A 13,222-nucleotide genomic window follows, 5' to 3' on the forward strand; every position below is an offset into this window, starting at 1 on the left:
TTTTCGCATAATGAATCCTCAATAACTAGCTCAGCTTTCCGTCATTCTAAAAAAAAAAAAAAAAGATCACCACATCACTGCTGCAGAGTTTCAATTTTCTTCACCAAGCAAGAATGCCAAAATACTGTGTGTTTATAGAGTTCCTTGTCCCATGCCTGTTTTCCCCCTCTGACTCCCTACATCATGGTACTGGTATGTCTAGCGATTTTACTAAACCCCCTATTTTAAAATGCTAATCTGCATTAAAAAAAGAATGTCAAAGAGCACTTACAGCGACAGAAGATCCAGAGGCATCTGTCGAAGATCCAGCAGACCTCTCGGGGCTCCCATTTGAAGGGCCATTAGATGTCGGCATGGTGTTATCTGCGCACAAGTGGATGTGGTCAAGGGAAGAAAAACTCCTGGTATGCCTTTTTCCTGCAGTACAGACGACGTACAGTACAGTACAGTACTGTACAGACGTAAATTACAGAAATCGTAGACTGCCAAAACTTTCTTTTTCCCCTCCTAGCTGCCTTCCTCTAACAGTTGTTCCCAGCCACCAAGGTACCAAGAACGGTGGGTCAGCAGTCAAATGATTTCAGAATAATACAAGGGGCAGGGTACTATACAACAAAAAGGCAGGAGAGCTCCAACAATTAAAAAAAAATTAATTCTGTGGCTTTATGAGCTAAAACCATGATCTGATTATGAGGCCAGCTGTTACGAGGGACTCTGGATTAATTCTGACCAACTGGGGTTCTTTCATGTACACCCAATGCACGGTACGTAAGCGTTTTTGCATTCTGCCCCCATGCTCCAACAATTCAAAACAGTAAAATAGACTCAATTTATGTGTTCCGATGCTTTAGTGCAAATAAAAATTTTTGCCAAACTAAGCTGATGCTAGGTTACAGGCTATTGCATAACACTTCTGGAACCCAGAATTTGAATTTGTTGCATGTCTCACGACTACAGCAAGGTGCATTTTGGAGCTTGTTGGTGCATATGTAAGGGAAGGTTTTCTGTGCAAACAAGGGAAGTACACCAGAAACAAGAACACAAGCCATATATGTATACCTTAGAACATGCGCAGAGCATCATCAAACCAGGCTCCCGCGTAATGATAAAAAGCATTAATCCAAAAACTTATTTTCATAGTTAAGCAGTGACCCTTTTGCCTTTCTTATGAATAAAAGATGCCCCCTGTACCTGTTGATCTGCATAACAATAAAATTCAGTACGCCCCTTGCACTCACTTGGTGGTGGTGTCTTTCGATCATCCCCATCGTTATCAGCTGCCAGACGTGCCCAGCGCGACAGACTGTTGTTCAACTCCTGTTCTAGGTTCCACAGCTCCTGCTGCACGACACGCTTCAGCAGTGGGGCCACACGAAGCCGATTCGGCGACGGCACTGTGGTGCGACGTCCACCATCGCCCAATGCCCAGCGGATGCCCTCAGCACTTCCAGCTGAGGAATACAAAAGCAATAAAGTACTGCAAGACTGCTTCCAGCATTGAGGGATATGCTAAAATAAATCATCTCATGCAGCTTGGTAGATTTTGTTTCTGAAATAGCCAACAAGCAACTTTCACAGGGAGTATAAGTTACCTTTCGGCACAGCACAAATTCATAAGACATTGCTCAATTCGAAAAATGGCTCCACCTGATGCCACAAACTATGACAGCAACTGGGGACACGACTAGTGTTCAAGAGGAATGAACAAGGCGATTGTCATCCTTCAGAACAGATTTCTGCTTTGTATGTCATCCTTATTGTGTTTTGAAGAGTTCTTCATAAGGAGTACTGCATCAAGCTAACCCAATTTTATGTTTGCCATTAGCATATCTTTAATTCACCTCTACAAAAGCAGCAATTTCATTATACTTCCAAGCAGGATAGAGGCCAAAAGCCCTAATGCCTTCCAAAGCATTTATTTGGTCACCACTAAGAGACATCCAAACATAATCATAGCCCAAGCTTACAGCAGCTGGAACAGCTTGCACTTGTTTCCATCAAATTAGGTCCCAAAGCTGCAGCTGGTCTATGAAAGGTGCCAAAGCAGAAATGCACGCACCACAGCTGGGCAACCAACTCTCAACTTTCTGCTCGGAAGCATAGAACTATGCAAAACCAGCAATGAAACTGCCCATGCCAGCAGCAGCACCATAACACAGAGCCTACTGGGTAGAGGAAACAGTTTTCAGTAGCACACGCTGCAATTTTATGTCAACAAATTCAGTACTCCTCTTGAAGCATAGTGTGTCCAGCTTCTGACCTGGCTTGGCACCAGCGTGCTGGAACAAGAGAGAGCATGCGCACCTCGGAACACACAGGACCATAGACAGCGCTGGGCTGGACACGTCGAGTGTTAGCAAGCATTAACAAGTGCACATCTGTTATAGCTCAATATTTCCTGTCATTCTCACAGCCTTCCTACTGGAACGCATCAGCATGTTTCAGTTACACACTCAAACTGTCGTGGCACCTCCTGGCCAGCGACGGTTCTGTATAGCCACTAAGCCACCCTAGTGTGTCAATGTCACTAAACACCTGGCTTAGCTGACGGTACACCATTTTACAACCACAAGAATGCAAACCACTGGTGGACAGCAGTGGCAACTCTAAGGAGCCGAGGCAAAGATGAGGAAAAACAACTGTCTCTCAGGATCCATTCAAGTTCCCCTGGAGTCTTCCACAAATAGCAAAGCAGATGTCAACAAACCCATAGAACACCGAACCTAGGACTCCGTTAAAGAGCCCAGTTGCTTGAGCATGTCTGTAGTCTGCATGTCTGAAAAAAAATTGAAGAAACACTCCGCCACAGTTTCGGCACAGACAGTTTCTTCTGCATGGATCGACTGCTGTAGTGGAAAGCCAATGATATGCTCCTGGTTACTTCGTTTTTATGTCTGCTATATCGTCCAATTTTGTTTGCGCTGCCTTTCTTAATTCTGTTTCCTAACTCACACCTTTAAATCTGATGTTTTACTAGTTAATACACTTACTAACGGTGGGCGAATAGAGATTTTTGAGACCAAACTGAGTACGAATTGAATAATGCCAAAAGCAAATTGAATATCACATACTTTTCGAGTAGTTTTCGAACAAGAAATAGCCATTATCGCAATTAATATAATGTGATGTTCACATCCCAGTATTCTTAAGGTTAGCAAGTTTTGGTCATTACAAGATACGTTATGAACTGTTGCTTATTAAATGCATAAATGGAGCATTAGAGGCAAACAAGTACTTTCTTCACATGCACAGGGCTCTTCAAAGAGTGCAAATGATAGCTGTACAGCCTATAAAGTATGGCTACCTAAGTGACGTAGATAACTTTTTTATTTAAAGTGCCCAGCAAAAATTTTGATTAATCAAGAATTTGAGAAAAACCCTGCATCAAAAGCTATTAATTAAAAGCTAGAATCATGACTGATTAATCATTAATCGAATAAAAGATTAATTCACCATCCCTAATATAAGGACTACAGAAATTCCAGACTCCTTATAGTGCGCTGTGCGATAATTTGGACTCTGACTGCACACCACTGAGCCGAGCAAAAATAGTACCACAGTCGAATCTCGTTAATTCGAACACTCTTAATTCGAACATTCAGTTTATTCAAACTGACGCCGTGGTCCCGTCAAAGTTATGAGTATTACAACGGGTGAAAATGGCAGGTAATTCGAACGCGCGAGCATTTGCGACGGTTAATTCGAACATATTGTGCTTCGACAATGCTCTCAGTAGCACACCAAATCACAAGTGGATCAGCGTTCCTCTGACCCCACCATAGAGAAGAGGTTAGGAAAGACTCCTCAACATCGCGCACCAAGAAGAAAAAAAACCATGGCAGAAATTTGTGCGCAGGCGTGTGCAGGCGCGCATCACCGAGTACTTCTGTTAAGTGACGAGTTTGTGACTTCTGTTAGTGTTGCGGCACTGCCATGTAACCCATAGTCAACGTATAAGAACGCCTGAAATTTCGGACACAAAAAAACCTTTGCCATCCGATTTTCCGGACTTTGAGCCATGACTGCAGGTCCGAAATGGCATTAATCGAAGCCACCACCACCACCATTTCGATTAGCGCGCCGCCTTGAGCCGGCGCTCTCACACGCAGATCCACTGGCAGCCGTAGCCACACTGCAGCAACGCTAGGCCTAGCTACTTCCGACATTCGCTACCAATCTTCTTGCAGTTCGGCCCCGTATTTCTCATTCAAACAATTTGCTACTGTTAGAAATGGCGCTGACTCCACCTTTGCGATTCTCGCCAATGGTTTCAGAGTGCAGAAACCATGACGTGTCGCATAATGCTGGTTCCCAGTCAACTTCGCCCCAATACAGCAGTCTTACGCGGTCAAGCATACCAAAAGTTCGAAGGGGCAATTGTCACAGGACATGGTGTGTTTCCTTTAATTATGCACGCATGCATCCACCGTCTATCACGGTACGAGCACTGATCCGCCTAATAACAGACTGTCATTTGTAAATACGTGTGAATAAATCTTGTTAAACTTCCCACTGACGTGTTAGCTCGGTGCACATGCGCCACCGCAGGAAAGTCCTCCATTAAATTAGCTTCCTTTAATTCGAGCAAATTTTTGGGCCCCTTCGAGTTCGAATTATCGAGATTCAACTGCATTTTAATTTTGAGACGTTGCCAATTTGGTCATCAGTGCCTCCGCGAAACAAACTAGCAAAACCTAGTTGATCTAGTAGCAATCAATGAGAATTTGGTGCATGCATTGACAGTACTTTCACCTATCTGTAGCAACAGCATGACTATAGTCGAGGATAAGGGCTGCAATTTTGTATCACTGCCTTCCATTTGATTCTATGCCACTCTTATCACCCACCATTCATGACCAACTGATACTGTTAACGCATGCAGAGCGTCACTCTGACCACTTACGGAGTGAAAAAAGCGTGAAAAGGAATAGCACACAGTAAAAGCTCGTTAATTCAGAAATTGTTAATTTGAAAATTTGGATAATTCGAATTAGCCACCGCGGTCCATCTAACAATATATTGAAAGCAATGTGCAACGCATTCCGTTAATTCGCAGTGAAATCTGCCCCGCCATCGATAATTCAAACTCCGCGCCATCCTGGGTAGGGTGAGTGCTAGTATGCGGGAGTACATTGGCATTGCGGTGGCCCTTTGTTTAGGGCTGAGTGGAGAGCGATACATATGCGCTTGGCCAGGCATGGTCAACTCCTCTGTTCTAGGTCGATTCTCTCCCTCTCTCAAGACCTTCAAGGTAAAAATGCAAACCCGGCGCCGATTTTTTTTTCTCTCTCTTTTCATGTTACAACTTAGAGGCTATTTGCTGAGAAGGCTTAGAGGCTATCTGCTATAAAGCAACACTAGGTAATGTCTAAACATGGCAGCCGTGACGTTTATGGGCGCTTGCAGAACCAAAAAGCATAGCCTTTGAGATTCATAGCTGTTACTCAAAAGGAAAGTATCGCTGGTACATATGTTTGGATGCCACCTATACGTAATGTGGAACTCGGCAGCGTGCAGCCGGTGCAGCTGCGAGAGTATACAACGGAGACCAATGTCATAACAGATTGTGGGGCTTTTCGCGAGTGCATTTTAGAGTGCAGCTCTTGTTCGTGCAGGGAGAGTTAGACGGTGCAAAGGCGCATTTATAATCCGATGTTTTCGGCGTAAGTCGCTTGCAGCCAGTTACGCTACGCTGCTTGTTCTGCGCCAGTCGAAATGCTGTCCCCTTTATACTTTTCAGAGCGCGCAGAACAATCCCCAACCTGCGTGCCGCTTTGAATGGCTGTCTGCGACCGCTGGTGAAGCCGCTTAGGCACCTTTCTTCCCCGCACGATGCATTGTGGGTCGGCGCAGTCAGTGCAACGAACACGCGCATGGAGCAAGAGCCATCTTGACGTCAGGCACATCAAACAGTGTTGGCTGCGTCTAGTTATGTTGAACTATAGAAATTGCTGTTCTCATCAACGTGACATAGCATGTGCACACACGTGCTCATGTTAGGCCGGACTATATGCGCGCCTTAACCAAGTGGTTTGTTCTCCAACTTTCATTACTTCGAATTTTGTATTTAAATTTTTGTAGTATCACCGTGGAATTTGAATTAACGAGCTTTTACTGTACAGTAAAACCTGGTTAATTCGACCCTCAATATATTTGCAAAATCAGATAATTTAGACTCGTCCTTTGGTCCTGGCAGGAGTATGCATTATCTAACGCAATGAAACTCGTTAATTCAGACGTATTTGGCTGCACATCAGTTAATTCGGACAACTCTCAGAGCTCGGTGAGTGCTGGAGCTTCGCAAAAGAGCAACGCAAAAGAGCAGAAATGGCGTTAGCGCATTGCTAGTCCCTATCACCATAGTCATTAGTGGAAAGCGCACGAGAATGATACAGTAAAACCTCATTAAACCGTACCCGCTTAAACAGTAGTTTCGTTTTAAAAGTCGTAAAGTCAAATTCCCGACACAGTGTTCATTGAACATAACGCATTTTGTACCTGCATAAACCGTACCAGCTTATTGCATACGTATCGGTCAACACATGGTGTTTCCACTTTTGGTCGCACAAACACGGCAGTGCGTCGTCCCCATTGGCCGGCCCGGCAGAACAACAAGCCTCGGAGAACCGAACAACGGCCTCCAAGCACTCTGTGCGTTTGCAACTGAAGCCAGATTAACGTCAACATCATTTCAGTACCGTGCCAGAGAGCGTTGTGGTGTCATGCAAGCTAGGACTCTCGTCATGCCGAAGCTCAGGTAAAAAACACTGGGTGCCCAGCATAGCAGAAAAATTAGACATTGTTCGTGCTATCAAAGTGGCATGAATAAGTCGGCGCTGGCATGCGACAGGGATCTACTATTGACTATGGTGTGCGGCCTTTCGAAGGTGAAGTTGCTCGGCAGCGCTGCTGCGACCGCGGAGAGATATCGGCTCCGAGATTCTACTTTTCGCCAATGGCTAGCTGCTGAAGTGCCGCCTAATGACAATGATGAGGATGACACGGAATGCGACAGCACAGGCGATTCAGGCCCGACAGTGGCAGAAGTTGCGCGTTACGTGAGCCTCATGAATGCAATCATCGGGACGAGAACCGCACCCCGCAATGAAAAAGGCACCCCGCGACTTGTGCAGCGCTACCGTGCCAGTGCACAGAGAATATGCAACGGCAACAAGGAATATGCCGTGTGCGTGTTTGCCGAGAAGAGGGGGCTGACTGAAAATATGGTTCGCAGCTTCAGTAAGTTTGAGACCACTGTCGTCGCTGCTTGGCTGCCGCGGCATCAAACAAAATAATGAACTTTTGTCGCGGGACATGAATAAATACTGCATGTTTTTTACCTTTCATTGCAATCTCCCCAAGTTCCGTTTTTGACAGGTAAATGGACAATCTCGTTAAGCAGTACTACCGTTTAGTACATACTTTTTCCGAGCTCCGGCCAACTACGGTTTAACGAGGTTTCACTGTAGCAACACCAGAATGCTAAGTGCCTATTTGTGCCTTTAAAGCCTTTATTCTCGCTCGTTTACTGCCACGCACAGCACCGCGTTGGCCACATGCCTTCATGATTGCACAGTTGCCATACATGATAGCATCGATTGCGGCCGCAGTTTTCTCCGTGACAGTTGCAGCAAAGAGTAGTTTCGTTTTGACTCTGTATGCATGTCAGTCGCATGCCTTCATAACTGTGCAGTCGCCATCCATGATCGCGTCGATAGCAACTGCAGTTTCGTCCGGAATTGAAGCAAACGGTAGTTTGCTTCAATTCCAAACCAAAACCAAACGGTTTTGACTCTGTGCGTGCATCAGCCGCGCACCTTCAGCACCCGATGGTCACATGAGCAGCGGCCGCAGCTTCGTCCACAGCGGTTGTAGCAAGTAGTACTTTCGTTTTGACAAGCTTTCGAAGATAAAGAGCATCGGCTACATCATTATGGACAGCGACCAGCTCACCGACGAAAAAATAATCGGGATGTGCCCACGGCAGTAGACAGCCAGTCTCAGACGAAGACACACGCCACGGCCATGCTGCGAAGGAAGTCGCAAGGCATTCACCGCTGCAAGCGCTAATCAGCCACGAGATGACGAAAAGTGCAGCTTCCGCACTGCTTTTGTAGAAAATATAAACGTGATTGGCCCATTCACTCAGTAAATAAAAGCGTGTTGACATAGTAGGCATTTGTTTATTGTTTTCTTGATACCCTAATTCAACATTCGGTTAATTCAGACATTTCTTTCGATCCCGCGAAATCCAAATTAACGAGGTTTTACTGCATAAGATATTGCTAGGAAATCACAGCCACAAAATGGCTAGACCAAAGGCAAGCACACGCACATGCAGCATTGCACTAACAAACTTGGGCCGTATGCTTGGACGATCACTTTCAAAGACACTTTCATTTTCACAATATTTCGCGTGACTAGCATTGGACGGATGCATCAACGAGGAGCAATGCTTTCATACCGTGACAAGAGGGCATGCTTGACATTTTGCCAAGAATGACATCACTTGCTGACACCAATGTCTATGACGTTAGTTATGCGAAACTGAAGTAATCTCCGAAAGTGACAATCTGAGAGAGTACGGCATACCTTCCTTGGCCATTTGTGCAATAAAAGGTCACTTATTTTTTGGCAGAATCATGCATTTCGGATTCCCAATTATTCGGACTTACTGGAGGTCCCCATCAAGTGCGAATTATCGGTCGGCGAATGTAGCAGTAAACATTTTAAAAGAAGGTGTACGATGTATTGGAAACCCCAGTCCTGCTGAATGAAAGAAATACATGGAAAGTGCTATTTTTGTTGTGAAAGAAAACACCATTTGACGCCGTTTGCACTCAAGAAGCCATTAAGAAAGTGGCAAGACATCTTTAACAAGGTGGGCCCATCATAAGCCAAAAAGTGGTGCGTAGCTAATGACAACCTGAGGTCGTCAAGATCCCTTACAGGTTTAAGCTGCACACTTTCCAAAGCTGACACAACACACGGTCATTGCTATTTCGCTTACCTGATGGAGGAGGGGGTTTCCGTGCAGCAGCCAGGTCATGGCGGCAGGCATCCACAGCAGTTAGAGGCATCTCGGGAAGCGTGGCTGATGAGATTGGACGCGATGGCTTGGGGCTAGTTGGCAGTGGACTGGATGGGACAGTAGCAAGCGGTGGGGGTTTCATGGGCAGAGAGGTAGGCAGGGCAGATTCCCCAGCCATCTTGGCACTTGCAGCTGCCGATGAAGTCTTTGCATTGCAGGCATGGCCTTTGTCGGGAGTGCATGGTGAGGACACAATGGGACGGGTCGCTTTGGTACGCTGGATGACCGATACACGCACGAAACTGCAAACAAATAAAATCTCAGTTCAGAACTAAACATTGCCATACTTGCTCTAAAGTGAACTTTAACTGCATGGTGCAGTAATTCACATTAGCGGGGGTTAACGAGGTTTTACTGTATTATCGAAGTCTGGCAAGTGTTCATGATACACATTATATGCACATAAAAAGTCCTTTCCCCTCTTGGCAGACCTAAAATTGACCCTCGCATCATATTCAGGCTTTCACAATCTGTCAGTCAAACCAGCTATGAAACTTCAATTCAGAAACCATCCACTGAAACAGCATCTTCACAGAACAAAATCCATGAAAGCGTTCTGCCATCAGCATCAGACAAGTTCCAGAATTTGTTTAAAACTCTGGGCATCTCCAAATGCCAGCAATTCTGTTATGCTGCATCAGTGCCGGGATGTAGAGACCTACCGTATTTACTCGCATAATGATCGCACTTTTTTTGTCAAAAAAATTGACGCAAAGTCGGGGGTGCGATCAACGCGGGTTAAAATTTTAGCAAAAAAATTTTTTGAGCACCGAAGACGCAAAAGGGCAAGTTTCGGGTGAGAATTCTTACGATGGCTATGGTAAACATAGCCAAACATAAAAGTTGAGTAAGGCTTACCTTTATAATAAACGCACACATTACATAGGCACTACATGAATTGCACATTGCGCTTTTATTTTTCTAATTGAATAAAGGGTGCCTCACTTTACTGAGAGTCTGAATCTTCACAGTTATCGCTGTCAGCTTCAATGTCGGAACCGGCAGTGTCGTCGCTGGGGGCATCTTCGGAGCCCCACAGAAAGTCATCTTCTGTCCCGTCCAGTGCGTTGGATATTCCGGTCTTCTTAAAGCTCTTCGCCACTAGCTCGTCGGAGACACCACTCCACGCTTCGACGATCCACGAGCAAAGCACCTCCAAGGACGGTCTTCTGATTTTGCCGCTCGGCGTGAAATCATGTTCGCCTGCCGCCATCCACTCTGCGTACAATCGTCGAACGTTGTCCTTGAACGGTTTGTTCAGGGAAACATCCAGAGGCTGTAGCAGTGACGTGAGACCTCCAGGGATGACTGCAATTTCCGTGCGTCGCTCCTTCAGCTCGGCTCGAACGCTATCCACAAGATGGCCTCGGAAGCTGTCCAGCACAAGAAGCGAAGGAAGCAGAAGCGCTCCTGGTCTTCGTCCCCAAACAGTCTTGATCCAGTCGACCATAAGTTCCACTGTCATCCATCCTTTAACTTGAGCGCGGATGTGGATGCCACGGGGGAAGTTTCCCTTCGGAATAGTCTTCCGTTTGAATATGACGTATGGTGGAAGCCTCCGCCCGTCTGCCGTCACTGCAAGCATTACAGTACATCGCAGTTTCTCAGCACCCGATGTCCTTACGAGGACGCTCCGAGCACCCATCTCGTTGACTGTCGTGTTTCGGGGCATGTCGAAGGTCAACAGAGTTTGGTCAGCGTTCCCTATTTGCGATAAGAGGAAGCCATTCTTCTCGCGGATCCTCATAACGAAGTGATGGAAGTCGACCACCTTTTCTTCATACGCGGATGGGAGCCGCTGGCACAACGACGTCCGCCGCCTCAGTGAAAGTCTATTTCGTCGCATGAAACGAGTCGTCCAGCCGGAGCTAGCGCCGAAATCCTTTGCGACGATTCCCAGCTTCCTCGCAACAGCACGCGCCTGTATCTGTATCATTTCCAATGATACAGCGCAACCATCGTTGCGCAGGTCCTCCACGTAATTAAGGACCGCCTCCTCAACTTGAGGGAACTTGCCGGTTTTGGGTCCGCGGAAAGCCCGGCGCGTCCTATCGGTAGCCATCAGCTGCTCACGCTGTTTTTTCCAATAGCGTATTCTGATTTCGTCGACGCCGAAATGCCTGCCGGCAGCACGGTTGCCGTGCTCCAGCGCGTAGTGAACAGCTTTAAGTTTAAACGCGGCCGTAAAACTCGCATAGCGTCCCATGGTGAAACGGCACCAACACAGAAAAACCAAACACAAAGGCCGCCTTGCAAAATGCAGCAAACGCAGTGTCCGGCGAAACGTGTCGGAACGCGTTTGCTGCGGGATGACAACACGTCAACCAACAGGCGGCTGCCGCTGTAACAGTGCGGGACATCAAAACAAAAATGGCGACTGACTGAGCAAGCTGAACGCGATTTTTTTTTTTTTTCGCGTGAGTACATTACGTGCATTGAAACAGTTTTTTCCGTATCAGTAATGAATAAGATCATTAAATTGGCAACGATGATAAAGCGAACAAATAATAAAGCCAAAGCAAGTTTAGTTGTAGATCTTTTTTTATTCTTGAAGTGCTGAAAGTGATGAAGGGAATGAAATGGGGCATCTGCTTAAGAATCTGTTTGGTGCGTGCAGTCCGCTCGGTAACATTTGAAGAGTCGTTTTCGCAGCATTCGGCAGATAGTGAGCGCGATCATCATTAGCTAGATTTGGCCCACGACATATCGCTGCGACAAGTTCAGGGTGCGATCATTACGAGGGAAATAAAAAAAATCGAATTTTGACGACAAAATTAAGGGGTGCGATCATTACGCGAGTGCGATCATTATGCGAGTAAATACGGTATGTGTGGCTGCTTCCATCAGCTATGTTGAAAAGATCAACCTTGGCATAGCCAAGAGAAACCACAATTGAGAAAAACTAACCGTGCCGGAGCGGTCCGGGGCCGGCCACAGTCAGCCCAGTCCAGCTCGAGTGGCTCTAGCATTGATGCCACAGCAGAAGCCAGGTCTTGACCAGGCTGCCGTTCGCAGTCAGGAGGCAGGCATGGCAGGCAACCTTGCTCCTGACGGCCCACAGGGGGCAGCACCTGCAACCAGCAGCACACATCCCTGATCACCAAGCCCCTCTCTCGATGTCTTTAGCAGAATAGAGGCACACGCATGCGACGAGTTGAGACCTTCGCAAAAGGTGTGTCAGCAAAAAGCAACACAACAGCCTAATCTAGTATTGTGATTCGTGTACACATGGTCTCGTCTGTACATATGCAACTGCCACAGCACGTGCACATTCAGATCCTCGGGCAAATTCTGGCGCTGTCTAATGAAGCATTCGTCACAATTATGGGCATCTTTACAAGCTTGAACACTTGTGTAGGTGGGCCCACACAAGTGTACACCATTGTTGTGTTGAAGCATCTTAGCTGCAGTCACATCATGCATCTTCACTGTGACTGCCATCTTTATTTTTCTGGGTTGCTGGCGGTCCCTCCCTACCTCATTTACACTGATGCAAGGACAACATCTGGCACAAACTACGAGGGCAAACAAAAATACCTTTTTCCAGGCATTTATTGACAATTTCACTTTCTTGTTGCCAAAATTGCAGTGTTTGCAATTCGACATTGCAGAGCAGAAAGACAGGACAGTAAACAATGTCTAACAACACAGGCACAATGTGCAAGAACCTCTGTTGTCCACCCTCACTGCATTTCATTTTTGCAATGTCCACTGCGATGTAAAAACACCAACTAGACTGGCAAAACACTACTCAGTGAACCTGTCGTCATATTGTCACCAGTTAGTGCTATTGTTCAATGGCCAAATGTGCCAGGGACAAAAATGTTAATTCTACTTGCCTGTTCAATATCAGCGCACTCAGCCAAGCTTTTCTTGGCTGACCGACGACGGTTTAAAATGCCTTACCACGAAGTCGATGTGACGAGATTGATCAATCGGTGCAGTACAGAAGAAATAAAAATCTACTAAACCACACCCCTCTAAACCAGAGAATAACGCATGACAGAGCTTGTAAAAATTCTAAGAAAGTGCAAACATGAACCGTACATTAGTGCTAAACACAATATCCAGCCATGCATGTGTGGTGTATCATGCTCAGCTTTTGAAGGGCAACTGCTGAGCACCTACATG

The 13,222-nt window shown here is 46.2% G+C and overlaps 1 protein-coding gene across 4 annotated transcripts in view; it reads right to left on the reverse strand.

Moving 5' to 3' along the window:
* LOC126516400 (uncharacterized) overlaps positions 1-13,222 on the reverse strand; it is an 82,080-nt gene that overhangs the window by 14,255 nt on the left and 54,603 nt on the right. For all 4 annotated transcript variants that reach the window (XM_050166510.3, XM_050166511.3, XM_050166512.3 and 1 more), the window contains 4 exons: positions 11,999-12,162; positions 9,011-9,333; positions 1,239-1,451; positions 272-363 (listed from right to left, as the gene is read on the reverse strand). In XM_050166510.3, the coding sequence (XP_050022467.1) occupies positions 272-363; positions 1,239-1,451; positions 9,011-9,333; positions 11,999-12,162 (792 nt within the window). The remainder of the gene's footprint in view (positions 1-271; positions 364-1,238; positions 1,452-9,010; positions 9,334-11,998; positions 12,163-13,222) is intronic.

The sequence above is a fragment of the Dermacentor andersoni genome, chromosome 1, assembly GCF_023375885.2.
Source record: "Dermacentor andersoni chromosome 1, qqDerAnde1_hic_scaffold, whole genome shotgun sequence".
NCBI lineage: Eukaryota > Metazoa > Arthropoda > Arachnida > Ixodida > Ixodidae > Dermacentor > Dermacentor andersoni.